The sequence below is a fragment of the Protopterus annectens genome, chromosome 6.part0 (assembly GCF_019279795.1).
Source record: "Protopterus annectens isolate FY-2018-M chromosome 6.part0, PAN1.0, whole genome shotgun sequence".
NCBI lineage: Eukaryota > Metazoa > Chordata > Ceratodontiformes > Protopteridae > Protopterus > Protopterus annectens.
In genome coordinates, this window is record NC_056737.1 from 762,747,631 (window position 1) to 762,769,197 (window position 21,567).

Genomic DNA, 21,567 nt, shown 5'->3' on the forward strand with positions numbered 1-21,567 from the left:
TTGGGAGTGGGGATGAATTTCCATTTGACAGATATTTAGTGACAGGATAACTTTTGATTGTCATTTGTCCCAACTAAAACATGTTTGTACTTCAACATAATTTCTTGGAGCGTGGATGGTTTAACTTCACCTTTTAAAAAAGGGCCATGTATTTTATGCATTAATGAAGCAATATAAATCTAACATACTTATTTTGTAGGAAATTCACTTAATGGACTACAGACATCAGATGTTACTTAATAGAGAGTACACAACGGGGATATTTTCCAGGTATCCAAATGGAAGAAGGAGAGGAGTAGCAATACGTATTACTGGGGCGAGGGCTGTTTCAGGTTCTAGAGAGCAAAACAGATAGGTATGGTTGCTATGTTGTCTTGTAAGGGTAGATTGCATGGTAGTAGTATAACATTAGTGAGCATTTGAAATCCTCAAAGAACTGGGCAAAAAAAAGATGGCAATAATGCTGAGGAAGCAGGTTTCTCTCCAACAAATATAATAATTTGGACAAGGGACTGGAATGGCATTTAGAAGAGAAGTGAAAGTTGGTCCTAGAGCAGTAAGTCTCCCTGTAGAAGGATGATTTCTAATAGACTGTACACATTTTTGGGAATGATAGATGTTTATGCAGAATTAAGCAGAAGCAGAGATCTGTATACTTACTCTTTTACAAATGTTTGATACCTAGGCATTACCTGGGAGAAGTGAGTAAAGTCACAATGCACCCCGCTACCTTCTCTTACAGTGCTCCTTTGGTGATAAATTTTAATTTTACAGGTGTAATTCTCTCAGTGGTGTGTAGGCTGAAGTTTTGCTTTTGGAAAGAACAAGAATTTCAGGATCACTTATGTGATTTCCTAGATGGGTAAAAGTGTGTAATAACAAACTTCTTGCAGAACAGTGGGACAATTTTAAGCAGAGCTGGATCCAGTACAGGTGATGTAGGCAGCTGCCTAGGGCCCATTGGCTAGGGTGGGGTGGGGGGCAGCCACTACATCAATTTAATAAAAATAAATAAATAAAAGTTTCCTGCATTAACTAAAAGTTTTTAACTTTATTTGGAATTTATGGACACAGTTTCCATGTTGTGCCTACATGAGTGCCATAGGATATTTAAGCAATAACCCATGCCTGGGTGTGGGTAATGCTGGATTTACCCATGGTTGGTGTGGTTTGGTCATGAGGGCTAAGCCAGAGTGGCCAAACAAAGATAACTGTGGGTAAATCCAGCATTACCCATACCCAGAAGTGGGTTATTGCTATTATACAATGACATTATTTAAGGAAAACAATACTTAGTTTTCTTAAATAATGGTATTGTATAATGTCTCCTTGCTGCCCTTCTGCAGCTGTCCGGTATTCTGCGGCAGTTCTGATGTACTGTGCATGCGTATGCAGTACATCAGAGCTGTGGGTGGAAGCAACGGAGAAAGCAAGATCTCCGTTGATTTTTAGAAAGTGTCTCGCTATGTTAAAGGAATTTAACATAGCCAGACAGCTTTAAAAAAAGCAACAGAGATCTTGCTTTCTCGGTTGCTTTAGAAAGTGTCTCGCTATGTTAAAGGAGTTTAACATAGGGAGACAGCTTTAAAAAAAGCAACAGAGATTTTCCTTTCTCCGTTGCTTTTTTTAAAGCTGTCTTGCTATGTCAAACTCCTTTAACATAGCGAGACACTTTCTAAAAAGCAACGGAGATCTTGCTTTCTCCGTTACTGTAAGAAAAAAAAGACTTATACTAATGGAAAAAGTCCGGGTGACTGGAACTTTTTCCATTAGTATAAGTCTGATTTACAACATGCACGTTTTGGAATATTAATGGGGGGGGGGGTCGTTGTATAATACAAATGTATGCATGCAGAGCAACATGCACAAGATTTTCCTAAACACAGCAGCTTTAGCATTTTCAGTGAACGCACACTGCTGATACTGTGAAGTAGTAGCAGTTTTAGGATATTCAGCCAATAGCAGCAGCTTTAGGATTTTTGGCAACATTTTGCAAGTAGAAGCTCCAGAAGAGGTCTGTGTGTGTGTGTAACATGGCAGCTTTATGATTTTTAATGAAAAGAACCCCTTTGATTAAAAAAATTGGAGCAGCTTTAGGATTTTCAACAGCATTATGCAGGTACAAGCTCCAATCTGCATTACAGCGAAACTCAAAGTAGATAATATGATATGCACTTAATGTTCATTATTTCAAAACAGTTGCAAATATTAAGTGTAAAATGCAGATCTTCTTTACTGCTCTTATTTAAGCAGTGAAACTTTACTAGTACATCTCCAGTATTTGGCTTGGGGCCTGAAAATAAATGTATGAATATCTATATACTGTTTTTTTGGATCAGCAACACCTACAGCCCCAAGCTGGATATGGATGGATTATGCAGGACTGTGAGAAGATATGTTGAAAATAATTATGCTTACAACAGCATGAACTAAAATCCTTGTGGTAAAGGAAAAAAATAAAAGTATTCTTCCTTTACGTTTCTGCTGTCCCTTGCAAAATAACTAGGTCTCTGTGTCTAGAGCAATTTATCTTTATTTCTGTTTTTATTCAACTGGATATAAAGTCATCAGTAAGCAGCTATTCAAAGCTTTTGATGTAAACAGTACAGTCTGGGCTCAGTGTGATCACAAATGTAATGTAGCTTTTATTATTATAACAGAAATGAAAATTCTACACCTTGCATTTGCTCACTTAACTATGTATGTTGTTAGAACATTCTGTTAAAAGAAAAATACAGTGGAAGAATAAAGTGATATAGTAAAATAAACATTTTGTACTGTGTGTGTGAAACACCCTAGTTAGGAATGTCAGGTTAATTAATGAACTTGCCCAGACTCAAACCCTGTACTTGCGTACAAGAGACAGGAGCCTTAATCCTCTACACCAACTACCAGTTAGTTGAAGTGTTCTGAAATGGGCACTTTTGTCATTTATTGGTTTATACACTTTTACTGCTTAATGGAAAAAAATGTTAAAAACTACAGCTTTAAAATGCACTCTAATAAATGTTACCATATTTAACAAGAAATACATTAAATCAGGAAAATGAATCAAATAACACATGCATTTATGCTTGGTCCTAAAAATATATGCAGGTTGCCCATGGTTTGAAAATAGCACAAGGACTAAGGTGCACATAATCTGCAACTTACTCAGTGCATTTTCAATGAATGTGAGCTTCAAGGTAAGAGAAGTTTACCATTGCTCATGATAAGTCTGTCTGCAAAATGCAGCTCTTTTGATTATCAAAAGGCCATTAGTGTTTCTATTGTAAAAGTTGAAAGCAGAGTAGCACAACACATAACGTACTTCACTTTTAGTGCAGAAGGCTGTGGGTTCTTCTCCCACACCATGCTAATGGATTGCTGACACAGCAGAGCGCTTTAAGGGGAGTGCTGCACTCCTGAGTGTGTTCTCCTTTGGATGAAATCAAACTGAGGCCCCCTCTGCCTGCATTGATGGTAGGTGCTGTGATATTTTTTACATTCACCTGAGCTATCGAAAAGAGTAGGGAGTCCTTTATTTATATACAAAAAAAAAACCCTTAAATTATGCAGATATATAGATGTGGAAATATATTTACACATATTCATATATTTCCTTGCAGTCATACTAAATTTTCATCCCTATTAAATACCTTTTCTTTTTTCCCTAACCACCATCTGATTTTACTTAATATTGTTGCTAAAATCCATTTACCATTAACCATAATTTCATTTATTCTTTCATTTCATATAACCCATATAATATAAAATAACTTTGTGTATTCTTTTAACATATTCTTTACTTCTTTTCTTATAATATCTATAATTATATCAGTGTATTTTATCCACTTCTTTTATATCTTTGAAAAAAAAGTCTTCTTTACATAGTTTTCTTCATAACTTGTTTACTGTTTTACATTTCAAAAACACATATTCAGTAGTTAATACTTCTTGACAATGTAGATGCATTATTTCACTTTTCTGTTTATATCACGTATTTCCCTTTACTGGTGATTTATCCATTACCAGTCTCCACATAAAAACAATCTTGACATTCTGCTTTTCTGATTACACCATTTGCTTCTTATCTTTTTTATAGCTTTATTTTTTAATCTGTTAGATTTTTCCCATTGTTTTGCTTAGTAATGTTTTATCATTACAGTCTTATACCATACTTGTCTTTCTTTTTCTATCACGTCAAATTATTTTCCAGAAAAATATTTTTTCTTGGTAACATTTTATTTCTTCATTTATATATTCTTTTTCTCCTTTACTGTTTTTAACCATACTCCAAAGGCTATCACAGTTGTACAGTTTTGCTACGAAGATATCATATTTATGCACTTCAAGACTTTGTACAATTTTTATTAAGCAGCATATACCACTGGGTTAATTAACCCTAAAACTCATTCCTCTTTATTTGCATACAAAATTCCACTTTTCGTGGGTTCCCTTTTAAATGAAGAAAATTATCTGCAATAATCCCTTTTCAAATACTGTTGGCAACATAAATACATTTGCTAAATATGCTATTTTCCCATCAGTACTGAATTTGTCAAGTCAGCTTTTTTTCTGAATGATTATATGTCCTCCAGAAAAGGCTGCTTTGTTTTATTTCTTCTACTGTTTTTTTTCTCCATTGAATTCTATTTGCATCTTTATTCCCTAAATTTTATACCTAACACAGAAATTTCATTCATTGTAAAATATATGCCCCCTACCTTTACTACATCACCTAAACCTTTACTTTTCTCTTTATTTAAAGCCATCCCTATCACCTATAGACACTCATTTGAGCAAAGTACTACTTTTATTCAAATTTTTTTTTTTGCAATTACTATAATGTAATCTGAATATATTAACAAAAATTGAATTCTTAACCCTTCAGGTGTTATATACCCCGCCTCCTTCATTTTGTAATTCATTTCACATACTATCATATTCATACTTAATGCAAAGAGTATGCAACTCATTGGGCATCCCTGTCTTATACCACTTTTCTTATGCACCTCTAGGTCTAGCCAGCCATTTTCAAACATTTACTTTATTATTATTATCATTATATACTCACATATGCACTTTCCTAACTTTCTCATTTATATTATATTTTTTTATTATTACCCATAAGATTTAATGTCCATTTGTATCAAATGCCTTAAGATCTCCTATCATGATTTTCTCTGCTTCTTTACTTTTAATAATTTCATCCACAATTTCTCTATCATTAGTAATTGTTGACAACCCTTCCCCTCCATACTATATATAGCCTGCCATAATATTTTCCGTTTTAGTTTCAAATTTATTTTGTATTATTTTCATAAAGATCTTATACTCATTGTTCAGTACTATCGGTCTCCAATTTTTTAATTGTCTTCTAACTTCCTTCTATATGAATTTAACCATTCTATACATAGTTCTTTATATGTAAAATCTTCATTTAACCATCTTTAATTTTTTTGCCAGTCCCTTAATGTTTTATATATTTCATACCCTATTCATCTGGTCCTGCAGCCAAATCTGTATTAACTTGCCGTAATACTGGCTATGGAATAAAGAAAGAGTCGTATCTAACGTTAAGCGCTTTTCATTTACTGCATTAGTAAACTTCATCAGACAAAATCAGTATAACAAATTCACAACAGTTAATTAGTTTAAAATTTGGTGCCCTTTTTCTACTACAGGAAATTACATCACAAACCTAAAATGCTACTTCCCCCATTGCATGTACCATTATTCATGAGTAAGTAAATATTCATGTACATTACTAAACATTCAAAATACACCAAATACAAACAATACATACAACTAAGCTGGCTAAAGTATTAAATTAAATATGTATACATTTATATACATAAGTAAAATATTCATTTTAAACAAAAAATATTGTCATTACCAAAGCAACCTTTATCTACTTAAAGCTTTTAATTTTAAAATGCTGTTAATACTGCAGAGATCATTAAGTCCAGGCCATGCATAAGAATGAAGCATGAGCTGCCATATAAGTTCTGCCTTTTCCAATTGTAGTTCCCAAGGACCACCTCTATCATTACTAAGCACTTGCTGCAAATCTAAAATAATGATCATGTTGTTCATGCACATGTTTATCTAGTGCATTATTTAACTGATCATTCCTTATTGCATACATGCGCTTATAAATTCTTTCTTTGAGAGACTTAATAGAGACATAATATTTTGGGCAGCTTATAATTTTTAATTTATAACAGTTGCATGTATTGTTTGCATTTGGTGTATTTTGAATGTTTAGTTATGTACATGGATATTTATTTACTCATGAATAATGGTACATGCAATGGGGGAAGTAGCATTTTAGGTATGTGATGTCATTTCCTGTAGTAGAAAAAGGGGGCCAAATTTTAAACTATTTGACTGTTGTGAATTTGTTATACTGATTTTGTCTGATGAAGTTTACTAATGCAGTAAATGAAAAGCGCTTAACATTAGATACGACCCTTTCTTTATTCCATTGCCAGTATTGTGTTTGCTGTATAGTAGTATGTGCATTTTATTTTGTTTTTCATTAGTTTATATTGTGTGCTCACATTTTGGATTATATGGAAAGCAGTAAATCATCTGAAGAGATGCAACAACTTTTGGATAAGCTTAAGGGTCTCATTGAGGGGTTCACTATGCGCTTTGAACTTCTGGCTGCACAGGTGGATGAAATGAGGTCAGTTGGTAGTCAGGAAGTGTGGAACTACCAGAGCTCACATACCATGCAGCAGCTGTTGTGACAGAATCAACAGCAAACCCTTGAAAAAGGTAGCGGTGTTATGGATGGCCACACAGAACCAAATCTGGTTATTTTGGCTTTTTCTTCATCGGGTAAGGACTGCAGTACAGATGTTTTAGCTTCTTCTTCTTCTGATATTCAATGACCAGTTAATGGGGTATCTACATTTGATGGCTCACCAGGTACTTCACAGTCGGATAATTGTTCCATACGTAATGGGCAGCGTATAGCTTCACAAATGGACTTGGCTGAAGGTACTAACACTGGCACTGTTATTTTTAATTATGGTTTTACAAGATGTGACATTGTCATGCAAAATGATGGTTTAATGCAAAATAACAATGCCAGCAATGGCAATAATGTTAATAACAGCAACATTCATGAACAGTGTACAGGTTCCAGTGACATAGCTAATTGGAAACCACCAGTCTTATCTCGATGATTAATGGATGAATAGACATGTTTTTCATCTGGTGTTAACAGTTGCTCTTAGGGGTTGCCTTTAAAAACATGGAGCAACTGGATGTAAAATTATTTAAACTGAAAAAGTTGCAGGTGGAAAATATGTATTTAAAAGACTGCATAAGAAACAAAGTTGTTCCAAAAGGATTATGAACTTGGCAATACCCCTCGGGACTTTTGCATTGTGAATTGTTAACTATGTATGATAAATATGGTTTTGAATTGTTAGAGCTATTAATCAAGTATAATGCAAAGGAAATTGAAGTGCTGTTAGTAGAATGTGATGCTTTAGAAAAACAACTGCGAGCTGATGCTAATTATAGTAGGTATAAGTATGAACATCAAAGAATATATATTAGGACTGAACATACTTTATCTGACTTGAAGCCCAAAAAAACATAATAAACTGTTGAGGGACCAGCAACAGTATAGTAAGGGTCAGGCTTACCCTAAACCACCAAAAGTTAAATCACAAGTTGGTTATGTTAATAATACTGTTAACAATGGTCCAAACATAAGGGCACAAGCCAACATCAGCAATTATAACTGATGATGCTGAACAAGTTGCCTATCAGAATGATTTTGAAGAGTATGATGAACAGTTCCCACCTCTCAGAAAATCATAAAGAATAAAAAATAAAACCAATCAGAATGTTAATAACAAACATGGTTGGTCTGATAATCAGGGTTTGTACACACCTTCGAAGTGGAATCAGAGGAGATGGGGGTACCAGTATCATGGCAGGGGGAGGAAATACAATTAGTTACCGCACGCAGTACCACGTGTCTAGGAAGATACAGCCATTATTCATTCAGTTTCTAATGATGCTCTTAGTAGTCCAGTCATTGTATGTAATTCCTTAGGTGATTTTAAAGTTATAATTTTGTTTAGATACTGTGATAGATGAATCAATGGTGACTTTATTGAGCAAAGATTTTACATTTGTACCATCTAAGCAACCTAATCTAGCACAAATATTGATCACTTAAAGTTATTTTTAAGAAAATTAAATTTCACATTCTTTGGTAACAATCAGATAGCACATTCTGAATCCCCTGATGTAACATGTATCCATAGTACATTTAACCCCCCACTTCATCCTATTCTAGCATCATATGAAAGAATATGTGAGTTGGCTATCAAGCATATGGTGAATAACAAAAAGCACTTGAAAGATAATTTAACAGAAGAAGAGAGAATTAATTTGTCATTTGTCATGCATCAGTCCTTAAGACTAATGAAGCCTGATTGGGGGGGGGGGGGTTAGTTATAATGGACATGTTTGATTATGAACAAAGAATGTCAGATATACTTAACACAGATACATATCAGGAGGTCAGAAAATAATGAGCTTACTGTAGCTTATAGAAGGGTCCATATGGCGCTTAATGATATGTTTCTTGAAAACAGAATAGATATCAGCACTTATAACTATTTAAATATTATTTCTCCTATAATACCCACCATATTTGGGGCGCCAAAGGTACATAAGAATGTGAATAATCCACCATTACGACGGAGAGTAGACTGTCATAATTCAATTACTTATGCATGTAGAAATCTTTCTAGGTGCATAGGGGATTACACAGTCCAAAATTAATTTGTATACTGAACTCTTGGAAATAGTTCTTAAGAACAGTTACATCTATTTTAAGGGCAGATATTTTTTACAGCAGGTTGGTGTAACCATGGGCTCACCTTGTGGCACAATTTTTGCGAACATATTTATGACTGTGTGGGAACAGCAGTATATTTATGACAGTGAATTTTTTCTGCATATTAGCCTATATTTACATTATTTGGATGACATATCCTTTGGAAGGGTAGTCAAGCAGCACTAGATTTATTTCTCTCATATATTAATACAACCACTTCATATTTGACATTCACACAACAAGTGGATAATAATGAGATTAATTTTTTGGATGTTATTTTGAGTAAGGATAGGAACAATAAAAGATTCATAGCGAATATTTATAGAAAACCGACCTACTCAAATTCATTCTTGCATTTTTCTAGTGCACACCTGGCAATAAATAAGAACTCAGTGGTTAAGGGACAGCTTGTCTGGGCGGCAATGTTAGTTAGCTTAGATAAGGATTTTGAAATAGAGTGCAGTCATTTGGCTGATATGTTTAAAAAGAGAGGCTATCCCAATCATATTCTTAAAGAATTGTACAATGAAGTAAAAACAAAAAGATCTAATGGTCATTTTGCACCTATTTTAACATATAATAAAAACCCAATACCCTTAGGTGTGAGTGAACACCACCTGGACAATGCTGCACAACATTTAATAAACATTTTTATGAAATTAAGGCTATTATGATGAAAAACTGGACACTCATGGATGAGGATCTGAATATTAGAACAAAATTGTGTCATGGTTTCAAAATGATGGCAAGGAAAGCAAGTAATTTTAAAAACTTACTGAAGAATGGTAGGATAAGCTGCATGGCCAATAAGTCAGTGGGTATTATGAACAGATGTGGAATGTGCAATTATTGTAGACCTATACATCAAGGCCAATGCATATGGATAAAGGGCATAGAATACATTATTAAGGGCAAATTTAATTGTAATTCTAAAGGGGTAATATATGTGGCAGTATGTCAACTCTGCCCAACATTTTATATAGGAAAAAACATCAGGTCTCTCGAAGAAAGAATTTATGATCATATGTATGCAGTGAAGAAAGATCAGTTAAATAATGCACTAGATAAACATGTGCATGAACAACATGATCATTATTTTAGGTTTGCAATATTGCAGCAAGTGCTTAGTAATGATAGAGGTGGTTCTTGGGAACTACAATTGGAAAAGGCAGAACTTATATGGCAGCTCATGCTTCATTCTTATGCATGACCTGGACTTAATGATCTCTGCAGTATTAACAGCATTTTAAAATTAAAAGCTTTAAGTAGATAAAGGTTGCTTTGGTAATGACAATAAGTTTTGTTTAAAATGAATATTTTATTTATGTATATAAATGTATACACATTTAATTTAATATTTTAGGCAGCTTATAATAATTTTTAATTTATAACAGTTGCATGTATTGTTTGTATCTGAAATTTTTTGAATGTTTAGTAATGTACATGATTATTTATTTACTCACGAATAATGGCACATGCAATGGGAGAAGTAGCATTTTAGGTTTGTGATGTCATTTCCTGTAGTAGAAAAAGGGGGCCAAATTTTAAACTATTTAACTGTTGTGAATTTGTTATACTGATTTTGTCTGATGAAGTTTACTAATGCAGTAAATGAAAAGCGCTTAACATTAGATATGACTCTTTTTTTATTCCATAGCCAGTATTGTGTTTGCTTTATATTAGTTTGTGCATTTTATTTTGTTTTTCATTAACTTGCCATAATACTTTATGTAGCTCATATAAAGAAATCTCCTTTTCCAAGTCCTTAACCTTTTTTGTTAAGTTTTTTGCTTTCCATGTCTTTTACTTCCTCCTTTTTTCTTTAAACATTTATTATACATATTGTAATACATTATTCATAATGTCTGAGTGCTTTGTGTTTCTCCTTTTACATTTATTTCTCTCATTACACTACAATCTTCCTTTACTAATCTGCTTAAGTAATGCAATAGTTCTTCTCTTTTTCCCTGTAAAAAAAATATTTGCTTATATAGCAATTCAAGTATTTTTTCTTTATTTTTTTCATATTATTAGTTTTCATTGTCAGAGTGGGCGGCCACTGTGGTGCAGTGGTTAGCATTGCCACCTCACAGCAAGAGGTTCTCCGGTTCGATCCTCGGCTGGGGTGCCTTCTGTGCGGAGTCTGCATGTCCTCCCTGTGGTCACGTGGGTTTCCTCCGGGTGCTCCGGTTTCCTCCCACATCCCAAAGACATGCTGCAGGTGGATTGGACACTCTAAATTGGCCCTAGGTGTGCGTGTGAGTGTGCCTTCTGTGGAAGGTTGGGCGCCGGGCTGGCAACTCGACACTGTAAAACTCCACTGCCATTCAATGTGCGGACAAGGTGATCCGCTGTGGCGACCCCTAACCGGGAAAAGCCGAAAGAAGAAGAAGAAGAAGAAGAAGTTTTCATTGTCAGAGTACTTTCTATCATTAGGTCCTAAGTCGTACAATGCATTACTTGTTCTTTAATATTTTTTCTTATATTTTTCTCACATAATATCGCCACTGTAAAAAAAAAAAATTATATTTTCCTTAAATATCATCCACAAGTCAGGACAGTTTTTATAAAATGTTCTCTTAGTAATATGATCTTTCCATAATGGTTTACTAATTTCTCTCCTTCTTCATTCCATGCTTTCTCATTTATACTTTTTATTCCTTTGCCTATTTTTATATATTCCTTGTTTCCCCTTTATCTCTTGCCATATTTAAAGATGATCAAAAAATCCTGTTTCAACTACCCCCCTTCTCCTAAGACTAAACCTTCTGATACTGTAAAATAATCTATTTCAGTTCTATACATACCCCTTTTGTGAGTCATGCATTTTGCTCCAAAAGTTTTAACTTAAAACATCCAATAACGTCTAACATTTTTCTTATATTATTTCCTTTCTTTTTATGCTTGCCTCTTGAATCACAATTAAAGTCTGTTGTTGTTATAATATTAATATTTATCAAGTACATAGTCTAAAATCTGATTAAATAAGCTTTCCCTTTCTTTACAAGAAGTATAAACATATAATGTTATAATTCTATACTTGCTCTTTCTATTTTAAATCAACAATATTAATCTTCCCATTTTTGCTAAAGTAACCTCCAATATCTTTACTATATTTCTACAGAATGTGGATATTCCAAAACATCTCTCAGTTCTCAAATTCCAAATTATCTTTCGTCCCCATAACTTCTCCATTTCTAGTCTTTCTTCATTTGTTAAAACATCTTGTGTTGTCTAATATAATTACAGCTACATCGCAAGCATTATACCACTCCAAAATCCTTCTTATTGTATTATTAATACTATTCACATTTGCAGAAAGCAGTCTAAAATTTTTAATCAGACAGAACCAACAAACACTCCAGTTGATAAGTGCCCCATTGACAAAGGAAAGACACAAGTAAAATAATCCAAAAGTGTAGGCAACGGAGCAGACACGAAGAAGGACCATAAAAATAAAACTAAAACATGTTTTATTAAATTAACACAATGCACAGATGTAGGTAAGCACTTTCACTGTTAGCTTCTTCAGACCAAAGTGGTTTACCAAAGGAAGGAACAGGAAAAGGGATTATACTGAGCCAAACTTTGGAGATACTTGAAGTGTTCCATAGCTAAAAAGAAGGGTTATACTTAGGCAAGGTTATTTTTGAAGAGAAAACAGATCATGGAAGAGTATTTAGCATCTACTGAACTAATGAAGTTTACAGAGGAACAAAGTAGTAGTTTCATGTGGGAAACTATTGAAAAAATTAGAACTGATAGTAGAATGGAATGGAAAAATGGAAAGACTCTATGATTAGATGGGATTCAGACAGAGATATCTGTAGATGGGGCAAAAGTTTTTAGTTAACTTTGTGAAGATGGTATGCACGGTTATAAATGGGTGTGATTCAGAAGAGTTAAAAATGTTTGATAGTTGTAATGCACGAGGAAAGCAAAAATAGAATACTACCCAGTTTATATAGTCCAGTAACACTGTTAAACCATGATTATAAGATTTTTCTGTTATTTGCTAAACAGGATGGCAAAGATTGTACTGGATTTTGTAGACTTGGATCAAATGGGCTTTGTAGGAGGTAGGACAACATTTGATGATCCATTAAAAACTTTAACATTAATAGACTATGTCAGGAGAAATGAGGAAGTTGTTTTACATTTTGACACAGAAAAAGGTGTTACCATGTAGAGTGGGAGTATTTATTTGATGTGTTAAGTAACGTGGCCTTTCCTAAGGCTTTTATTAACTTAGCGTAATATATAGTGGTACTGATGCTAGGGTGAAGATAGAATCATATTTGCCTACAGGTTTACAGATGAACATGGGTACTAGATGAGGAGGTTTCTGTTTCTCCTCTGATGTTTATATTGCATCTAGAACCATTAGTGCAGACACATATCAAGACACCAGGATACTAATAGGGACAGAAGACATGCAAATTTTTGCTTTGCATTGATAGGGTTTTGCTGCATCTCTCTGAGCTGGATAACCTTGTTAAATGTTTCAGGATTTAAGGAGATTGGAGATTTTTAAATGTTTCATGAATGAATGAGATTTGGAAATTTTCAGGCTGTAAAATCAATAAATACTAGGATAATGCACACTGTCATAATAAATCTGGAGAAAGTTTGCCTTCCTTTGAAAAGCCAATACTATGATGCATTTAGGTCTGTGATTTAGTTCAAGTACTTCCTTAGAAGTGACATTTCAGGTGATTAAGATCAGAAGATAATTTCATTCAGTTTAGCCCAAAGAGTGCAAACCGGAAGATGGTTTGTCGTCTCTTACAAATATATTTGCTACAAAGGTTTTCCCAGTATGTAATCTGGTCAAATTGTTGACCCCTTTGAGAAGAATGATTTTAGACTTCATCGGGGTAGGTAGTAGGCCTCACATAACATGGTTGACAGTGACTTTGCTTACTTTGTTAGTAGGAGTGGGCTTTCCCGATATATGGAAATAATCTTCAGCAGCCCAGTCAAAGATTGTATGCACTGTTCTCATAGACAGAGGTAGAAGAGTTGTATACTTCATAAGTACAGATGATTGATGACTTTCTACCAGTTTCTGAGATCTAAAGAGGTGTGTTCTCAAAAAAAAAAAAAAAGATTAAGCTCAGTAATCCAAGAATTGCCCAAGATAGTCATTTGGTTTTCTTAGGAACCATCTACCCAAGATGGGATGAGGGAGGTAGTACCAATTATTCAGATGGATAACTGGACCACGCAGGTTAATAATTCAGTAAATTATGTCTGGGGCAACTAATCTAGGATACTAGGAACAGGTAATGTCATAAGCGAGACTGCACATATAAAGAGATGAAGGAAAAGTATGGTGTGACAAGAAGTTTTGCTTATAAATCAAACATTAAAGATAGGGTTCAGTAAGTTTAGATGGGCTCAAATACAAACATCAGATATACTGGTAACGATAAAGTGGATGTTTGAAGCAAGGTATGAGGACCCCAAGTGAAAAGGGTAATTGACAATATCTTGTAAGTATAGCTAATGTCCTCAAAGAGAAATAAAAAAAATATAAGCTCGTGTAAAAGGAATTAGCAGATTGCTATCGCACAGCAGCAATGGCATAAGATACTACTGGTCACAATCTGTACTGTTGAATCACGAAGATGCAGGTTTCTCAGAGAGCACTACCTTTTAAAGTACTTTTATACTCCTTTCCTAATTGCCTAGAATGTTTCCTGCAGTTGTTGTTTTTCGGCTTTTCCCGGTTAGGGGTCGCCACAGTGGAACTCCGGTCCGCTAATGATTGGCAGTAGATTTTTACATGTCGAGTTGCCAGCCCTGATGCACAACCTTCAACGAAGGTACGCCCATTCACACATGTCTCCACACAGAAGACGCTCTAGCTGAGAATCGAACGGGACGTCTTACTGTGAGGCGACAACGCTACCGCAGCACCAAGTTCTTCTAATTGCTGGACATGCACAAAGGCAGTGCTGGGCAACTGGGAGCATATTTTCTGTATTTATACAAAACTAGCTGAATTTAAGATGGAGATGGGAAAGGTGTGTGAGAAAATACTAGATCAAGAGTTGTAACTAACCTCATCTCTGCTGCTAATTTCCTTAAGGCCAGAAAGAGGGGTAGAATGTTTGCTGCAAATAAGGCATTATCATAGAGATGGAAAACTAAATAATCTCCAGTGGGAAAAGCTGTGATACAGATAGACACAAGTCTATGAGCTAGAGATTATGGCATAAGAAAGTTAAGGATGAGATCAGAAATAAGTGGGCTCCCTAATTCATACAATTTGCAGATATGAAGAAACAACCTAAAAGAGGTGTAAGTATTCCAGTTAAGATGAGCTTTTCCTTTGATTGGCTGAAAGTTAATATATATATATATATATATATATATATATATATATATATATACTGTGAGAGCAAAGCAGATGGAGAATGTAAAGTTTTTGTACATATGTAATGTTTCACTGTATCTTTAGCACTGTAGAAAATACGAAAGGAGGATTTGTATGCAATTTATTTCTTTCTTTGTAAAAAAGTTATGGTATTGTGTTTAATTGAATGAAATGTATTAGAAGTGTTTGTTTACAAAATGTTACTGAACATATAACACAAAATGCATACTGCCAAAAAACTTCTGAGATCTCAGATAATTTTCCTATGGTTCAAGGACAATTTTCATTCCTCTTTAGTCCCATACTCTATTTTGTTTGTCTTTGCTTCCAGTGGTAGTCACAGTGTGTCCAGTAAAAATAGCTTTTCTTAGATGGGATTCCCGTACAGGTGTATCTTTACATGAATGACTGGCTTCCAGTTGCACTTGTCAAAATACATTTCCAAAAAGAAAGAGATCTGGCTTTGCACTTTTTCATTGTCTTAGTGGTATGGTCATTCACAAAATTTTCTCCTTATTGTACTAGGTTCTAGAATCCACTGGAGAAAAAATTGATAGTGCTGGCAAAAGAATTTATCCTATATGATCACTGTTATTCTGGCATGGTAGTTGCTATTCTGCCTCCAGGCTTTCAGACAAATGTGGTCATCTTTTGCATATGTTATGCCTGATGGCTGCAAGTGTTGCTTTGATTCCCTTGGCATGGGTTTGTATGAGAAGCCTGCAGTGGTGATTATCAATTCTCAGTGATCTGAATTTACTAACTGCAGTCAACATTTATATGGGACAGTTAAGGCTCATTCTATAAGAAATATAGCATTCACCAGCTGTTTCAATTTAATGTACCCAGTTGGAAGACCTCAATACACTTGTAGCCTAATATGCATGCATTCACCAAGCATTATAAATTGAATATACTTTGCAGAGGTGGCACCTGCTTTGGGAGTAATGAGAAGACATGAAGAAAGCAAAATAAGTATGCTCTTGGGATTGCCATTCTTTTCTTGTGCTTCTCACCTCACGTGTTAGCTACTGGTTGGGATTAGAGTTACTAGGCATTTTTTGTGATACCTGCACACTGGTCAATAAGTACATTTAACATTTATTTAAAAATAAGTGGTCTTTCCAGTGGTAGCATGCTTTTAATGTTATCCAAACGTGGAGTATATAGACACAGTTAAGTCAATCATTATTTGTTATAGTGTGGTTTGTTGCAAAATGCAGTTGTAAAACTCAGGCGTAACCTTGCAGTGGTAACTTATATTAGTACGACCCTTGGCAACAGACTTTACTGCTGATATATTTTAATGGAATACTCCTTTGATTTAAAGAGAAGCCATCTTTGTTTGGGAAGGGACTCTGGGGGGGGGTCAGACTCCAAACTAATTTAAGCTTGAAACAGCATAGAATCCCAACCCTTTCTAACTCACTGAAACATAAGTGATTTCAAAAGGAGACCAAATGGTTTCTCTTGCAGTGTATGCTGATGTGAAATCACAGAGATCCTCATCTGATTCTAAAACCTGTCTTCCATTTGCTACCTGGTACTTTGAGGTAAGTATAAATTGCTGTAGTTTGCCAGTTTATAAGCATAGCACACTGAAATCAGTGGGCAGCCCTACTTGCAGCATGGGTATTACTGTGAGCTTCCTCTACCTGTTGGTGTACAGGTATTACAGGAAATGTCCATACTCTTGTAGTACTAATGCTGACCTATAGGTGGCAGTGAAGAGAAAGCCATCTTTGGTCACACTTGACTAAGCATCTGGCTTGGCAGGCTTTGAAGTACTCAGTGACTAGATAATGCAGTTCATTAACATGGAACATTTTTCATATGCATTACCTGTAGACTGCATAGCATGACTTGTTAAGAACTGTGGTCTTTACATAGTTTCGTGTGTAAACTCAACATGTTCCACCCCCCCTCCTCCAATCATTCAGGAGTGATTACCTGGAGTAAAAAGGTTGGGGTATGACTGCATCATGGCCAAGGTCCTCTGTAATGCTACCCCAAAGGTTTTAATATCCAGTCCATAGCAAAGTAAAGTAACTGTGTACCATTACTGCTCTGCACTCTCTGAAGACATTATCCATAGCACAAAATTGCAGATGAGGTAAAGGGGAAGGCTAAGATATGGTAAGTACATTTGATTGTAAAACAGGGTTATGTAGCCTTGTGTTAAAGTTGCCTGAGATGATAGCAGTGAAAAAAGATGTAAAATATTGGATTGTAATAAGCAGCAGTGTTTTATTAGCTGCTGAAGAAACTCGATGATACTGTTTCTTTGATTTTTTTCTTGTGTTATTTTACATGGATGCCTTCTGATTTCATGTTTTTGATTCTGCTGTCTGTTTTTGTAGTCTTGATGCAGAATCCCCAAGAAATCTCTGTACCTCAGATTATACTGCTGGCATGCACTGGCAACTCTTTTTTTTTTCTCTGCAGAGTTTAACTTCAGAATTTGGTTATGTCCTTGATCACAATAAAATAAGGTTAGAGGAACGGTCCACATTTGCAAAATACTAATTACATTTGTGCTACATTATGTAAGCATTGACACTGAAACAAAATTTGAGTCTCCAAACAGCAGAAATTCACAAAACACTATTTGTAAAGTATGTCATAGTTGAGTGTTGGAGCTGTTTTTATGCTGGGGAAGTTTTACAGAGATGTAAATATGATGAGCAGTGATGCAAATATCAAGTCATACTGACCATTTTCTCAATTTTTTTTTGTTTCCATAGGGGACAGATTGCAAATGTGGAATACAAGGTTTCTACTGGTCATCTGGAAGTATTGAAAGAAAAAAGTTTATTGTTTTGGCACATAGGTTAGCTGATATATTTCATACCTGTTTTGGGACATTTATTAAATGTCTTTGCAGAATAACTAACTTATAATATGTGACTTTCTAACAGGTCAGAAGTTCCCTAAGACCTTAGAAGTTTCTTTGTCTGGAACAGTCACGTTTGGAGTGGAGTCAGCAAACCATGTACAGCCCCCAACTGACCCACTCTGCACTGGACTCACTACATATATTAAAGTAAGTTTTCTTAGGTTGCAGAATACATTTATATAGCAGTTTTTGAACAGCTGTAAATTTGTAAAATGTTTCTCCATCTTAAAACAAACATATAAAATGTGTGTTTGGAACTAAATCATTCACAAAAGATTGTACAGTTTAAATCTGCATTTCACATGAAGTAGCGGTCTTTCAGCTCTTACAACTTGTATTTGTCATATTGTCATTCTTAGATACCACTCTTTTAAATGCAGTATTTGGTGGCTGGTAATGGTGCAAAATGTATTTTATCAAGTGGTGCCATGCCTTTTCTTTAGTAGTAGTGGAGACATCAAAATTATAAAATAGAAGTAGGACGTTTGGGGCATATCATCCTCAGAAGGAAGGCAGAGTTCCCTGTATAAAAATTGATATGCACTGTCATCCACTTTTGTTTCTGGCATGTCAAGTTTTCATGTAGTGTTGTTCAACAAATCAAGGCTTGATGAACCTGTCCTAGACCAGTTGCACTATATCCCTGTGTAACACATAGTCCAAGGAAGTAATTATAATGCGTAAATTTGCTTTTTGCTATTGTGAATGTGTTTTGAGGTAATAGAAGAAAAACTTTTTGTTTGTGCCAAATGTTGACATGTTGACTTGCAGTTGTGATGCATTGTAATAAAATGTTATAGTAAGGAGAGACAGAAGAATGAGGTAGTCAGTTTAGCTGAAGGGTATGATAAATAAGGTACAAACTATTTAAAATTAGCATGCAAATATGCAGCAAACCAAATCACTTGGATAATATTGGGAAGTAGAAAAGCAAGCAGTAGGAAGAAGAGGAGCCGTTTTTCTTCTGTTCCGATGTTTAAATAGACCATGTATGATGGAATGTATCTAGTTATCAGCACATCTATAAAGTCAAATGGAAGCAGTCTGAGTAAGTGTGGCTACTAGCCACTTAAAACAAATTGGTTTCTAGGCGATGGACAGTTGTAGCCGAAGTCTGAGTCATATGAGTACCTTGACTGTGAGAGCTGGACATCAGACAGAAGAAGACTGCTCAAGTACATTACTGGACCAACATTTTCTTCATCATTAGTACTCAGTGAAATGAGGAAGAAGTCCAGTATTCCTCACTGTGCATTGATCTATCAGTAAACAGGTTCACAGGTAGTTGCTAGACAGGCAGTCTAGGAGATCACTGAGATGTAATAGTAGTAGTAGGTGGCATGTGTAGGGTACTGCACCCTGGATAGGAGGTGTGAGGGGGCTTTGCCCCACACATTTAAATGTTTTGTTGATTTACTGTTTTCCTGTCTGGTATTGGTCCACATTGACATTCAGCAAAATGTCCTTGACCCCGTTGAGTGGTATGACCAAATGAGGTGGTGTGTGTGTGTATGTATGTGTGTGTGTGTGTGTGTGTGTGTGTGTGTGTGTGTGTGTGTGTTACACTAACAGTGAAACCCCCAAAAGTTGCATTTTTGAACCATTCCACCTTACAGATGGCATTTTAGCCTAGCCATGTATTATCAAAGCTAGTCACAAAGTTAATTTATTTACCTCTATTTGTTGACTGGGATAGTCTCACTGTGCTTTGAGAGCCCCTTTTCAGTCCAGGCCTGGGGAGAAACGCTCCTCATTTAAATTAACTATAACAAGTGAATTAAGACTTCTTTATCAACTATATAGAGAACAATAGTAGTATATAGAAACAGTAGTACGTATATACATATCTCCATATTCTATATAGATTTGGAATAGAATGCAGTCATTTTTCTTTTCACAGTTTATACTGTTGAAATGTATAGTGTAGACAGAAAAGTGGCAATATTTTAAATTTGTTAGTATGGAAAATTTCACAATACAAAAAATAAGATCACAAAGAGGGAATGTAGAACAGAAGATTAGTACAGTAGACATTAAAAAATAGAAGTTGAAGTTATGGAATATCTGCAAAGTGAAGCATTAAGTGTAGAAAGTGTAACACAAGTTACATCACAGCATGATGGAACAACAAATCCTCCTAGTAAGAAGAAAAAGGAGGAGCAGGAGACATCCGAAAAATAAATATGTACATGGGAAAGAAAAAGAGATTTAATATGGTGCAATATTTATGCAAAGGAAAAAGCAAAACTAATCAATACAAAAAGAACAGCACCAAAGATATTTGAAGAAAAGTACTGGCAAAGGCATCCAGATAAGGAAAATTTTACAATACAAAAAAACAAGAAAGCAAAGAGGAAAAGTAGAAAAAAAGATTAGTAATGGAGAAGTTAAAGAAATAAAAAGTAAGGTTATGGATTGCCTGCGATGTAAAGGATTTAGGTTAGAAAATCTAACTCTGATAACATCTCAGGGGTTCCTATTAGATGACCGAAGACGCATTCGATAGAATGCGTCTTGGTTGAACTTAAAACAACAAAAAGGCAAAATAGCAAAGCGACTTTTAAGTGAATTCTTTCCCAGGGAAAGAATTCGCTTGACCACTTCCATTACATTGCCGTTTTCAGCACTGTAGTGTGATCTTGGATTGGTATATTTAAGTAGGGATGGTGTGGGGGGCAAAGCCCCCACTTTATATATTATTTAAATTTTTTTTTTTTGGAACAGCGATTTTTTTCCCCTTAGAAAAAAATCACTGTTCTGAGCTTTTGAGATTGTAAGCTTTTGCTTACATGGGGTCAATTATTCATCGTTCACTTTTTTAAGAGTTCGATGATATAATATAGACCCCATCACAGCAGGATAGAGTAAGGGTTTCCCAAATTAAGGAGAAACATCTGATCAGTTGCCATATGAAGATACTTTAGAGCCTTCTATAGGAAACCAGTACAAAAGTTCAGTTGGAGTTGCACAGCAAGGGAAGGAACAGGAAACTGTGGCAACTCTGAAGCAGTCAGTGTTGTGGAGTGATAGACCAGTGAGTTCCCATATGAAAGAACAATGGATGACACAGGATGAAACTGTAGGGAATTTGTCACTGGAAGATGCTCTTGAACTTTCTATAGAATACCCGTAGGAAATGGAGAACAAAGAATGTGCCCTCAGTTAAGAAGATAATGCTCTAAGAGAAGAGTTGCTTCATTTAATAGAGATGAAGAGATATATTAAGATCAATGAAAGAAATACACCCAAAAAGTTAGTAGTTTGATAAAACAAATGCACACAGTAATTAGGATTGTTCATAGAGATTCATGCTATATAGCAGAAGTAAATAGGATTTATTACTGTGCAGCTAAATTATTAACAGATAGTTTTCCCACAAAAATACAGGGCAGTAAGAGAAAGGAAGGGGAGAAATCAAATGCCATCATATTGAAT

General features: G+C 35.0%; 1 protein-coding gene across 3 annotated transcripts in view; it reads left to right on the forward strand.

The window, feature by feature from the left end:
- Nucleotides 1-21,567, forward strand: part of AP5M1 (adaptor related protein complex 5 subunit mu 1) — an 857,482-nt gene that overhangs the window by 651,945 nt on the left and 183,970 nt on the right. For all 3 annotated transcript variants that reach the window (XM_044074440.1, XM_044074442.1, XM_044074441.1), the window contains 2 exons: nt 17,981-18,066; nt 18,155-18,279. In XM_044074440.1, coding sequence (XP_043930375.1) covers nt 17,981-18,066; nt 18,155-18,279 — 211 coding nt within the window. The remainder of the gene's footprint in view (nt 1-17,980; nt 18,067-18,154; nt 18,280-21,567) is intronic.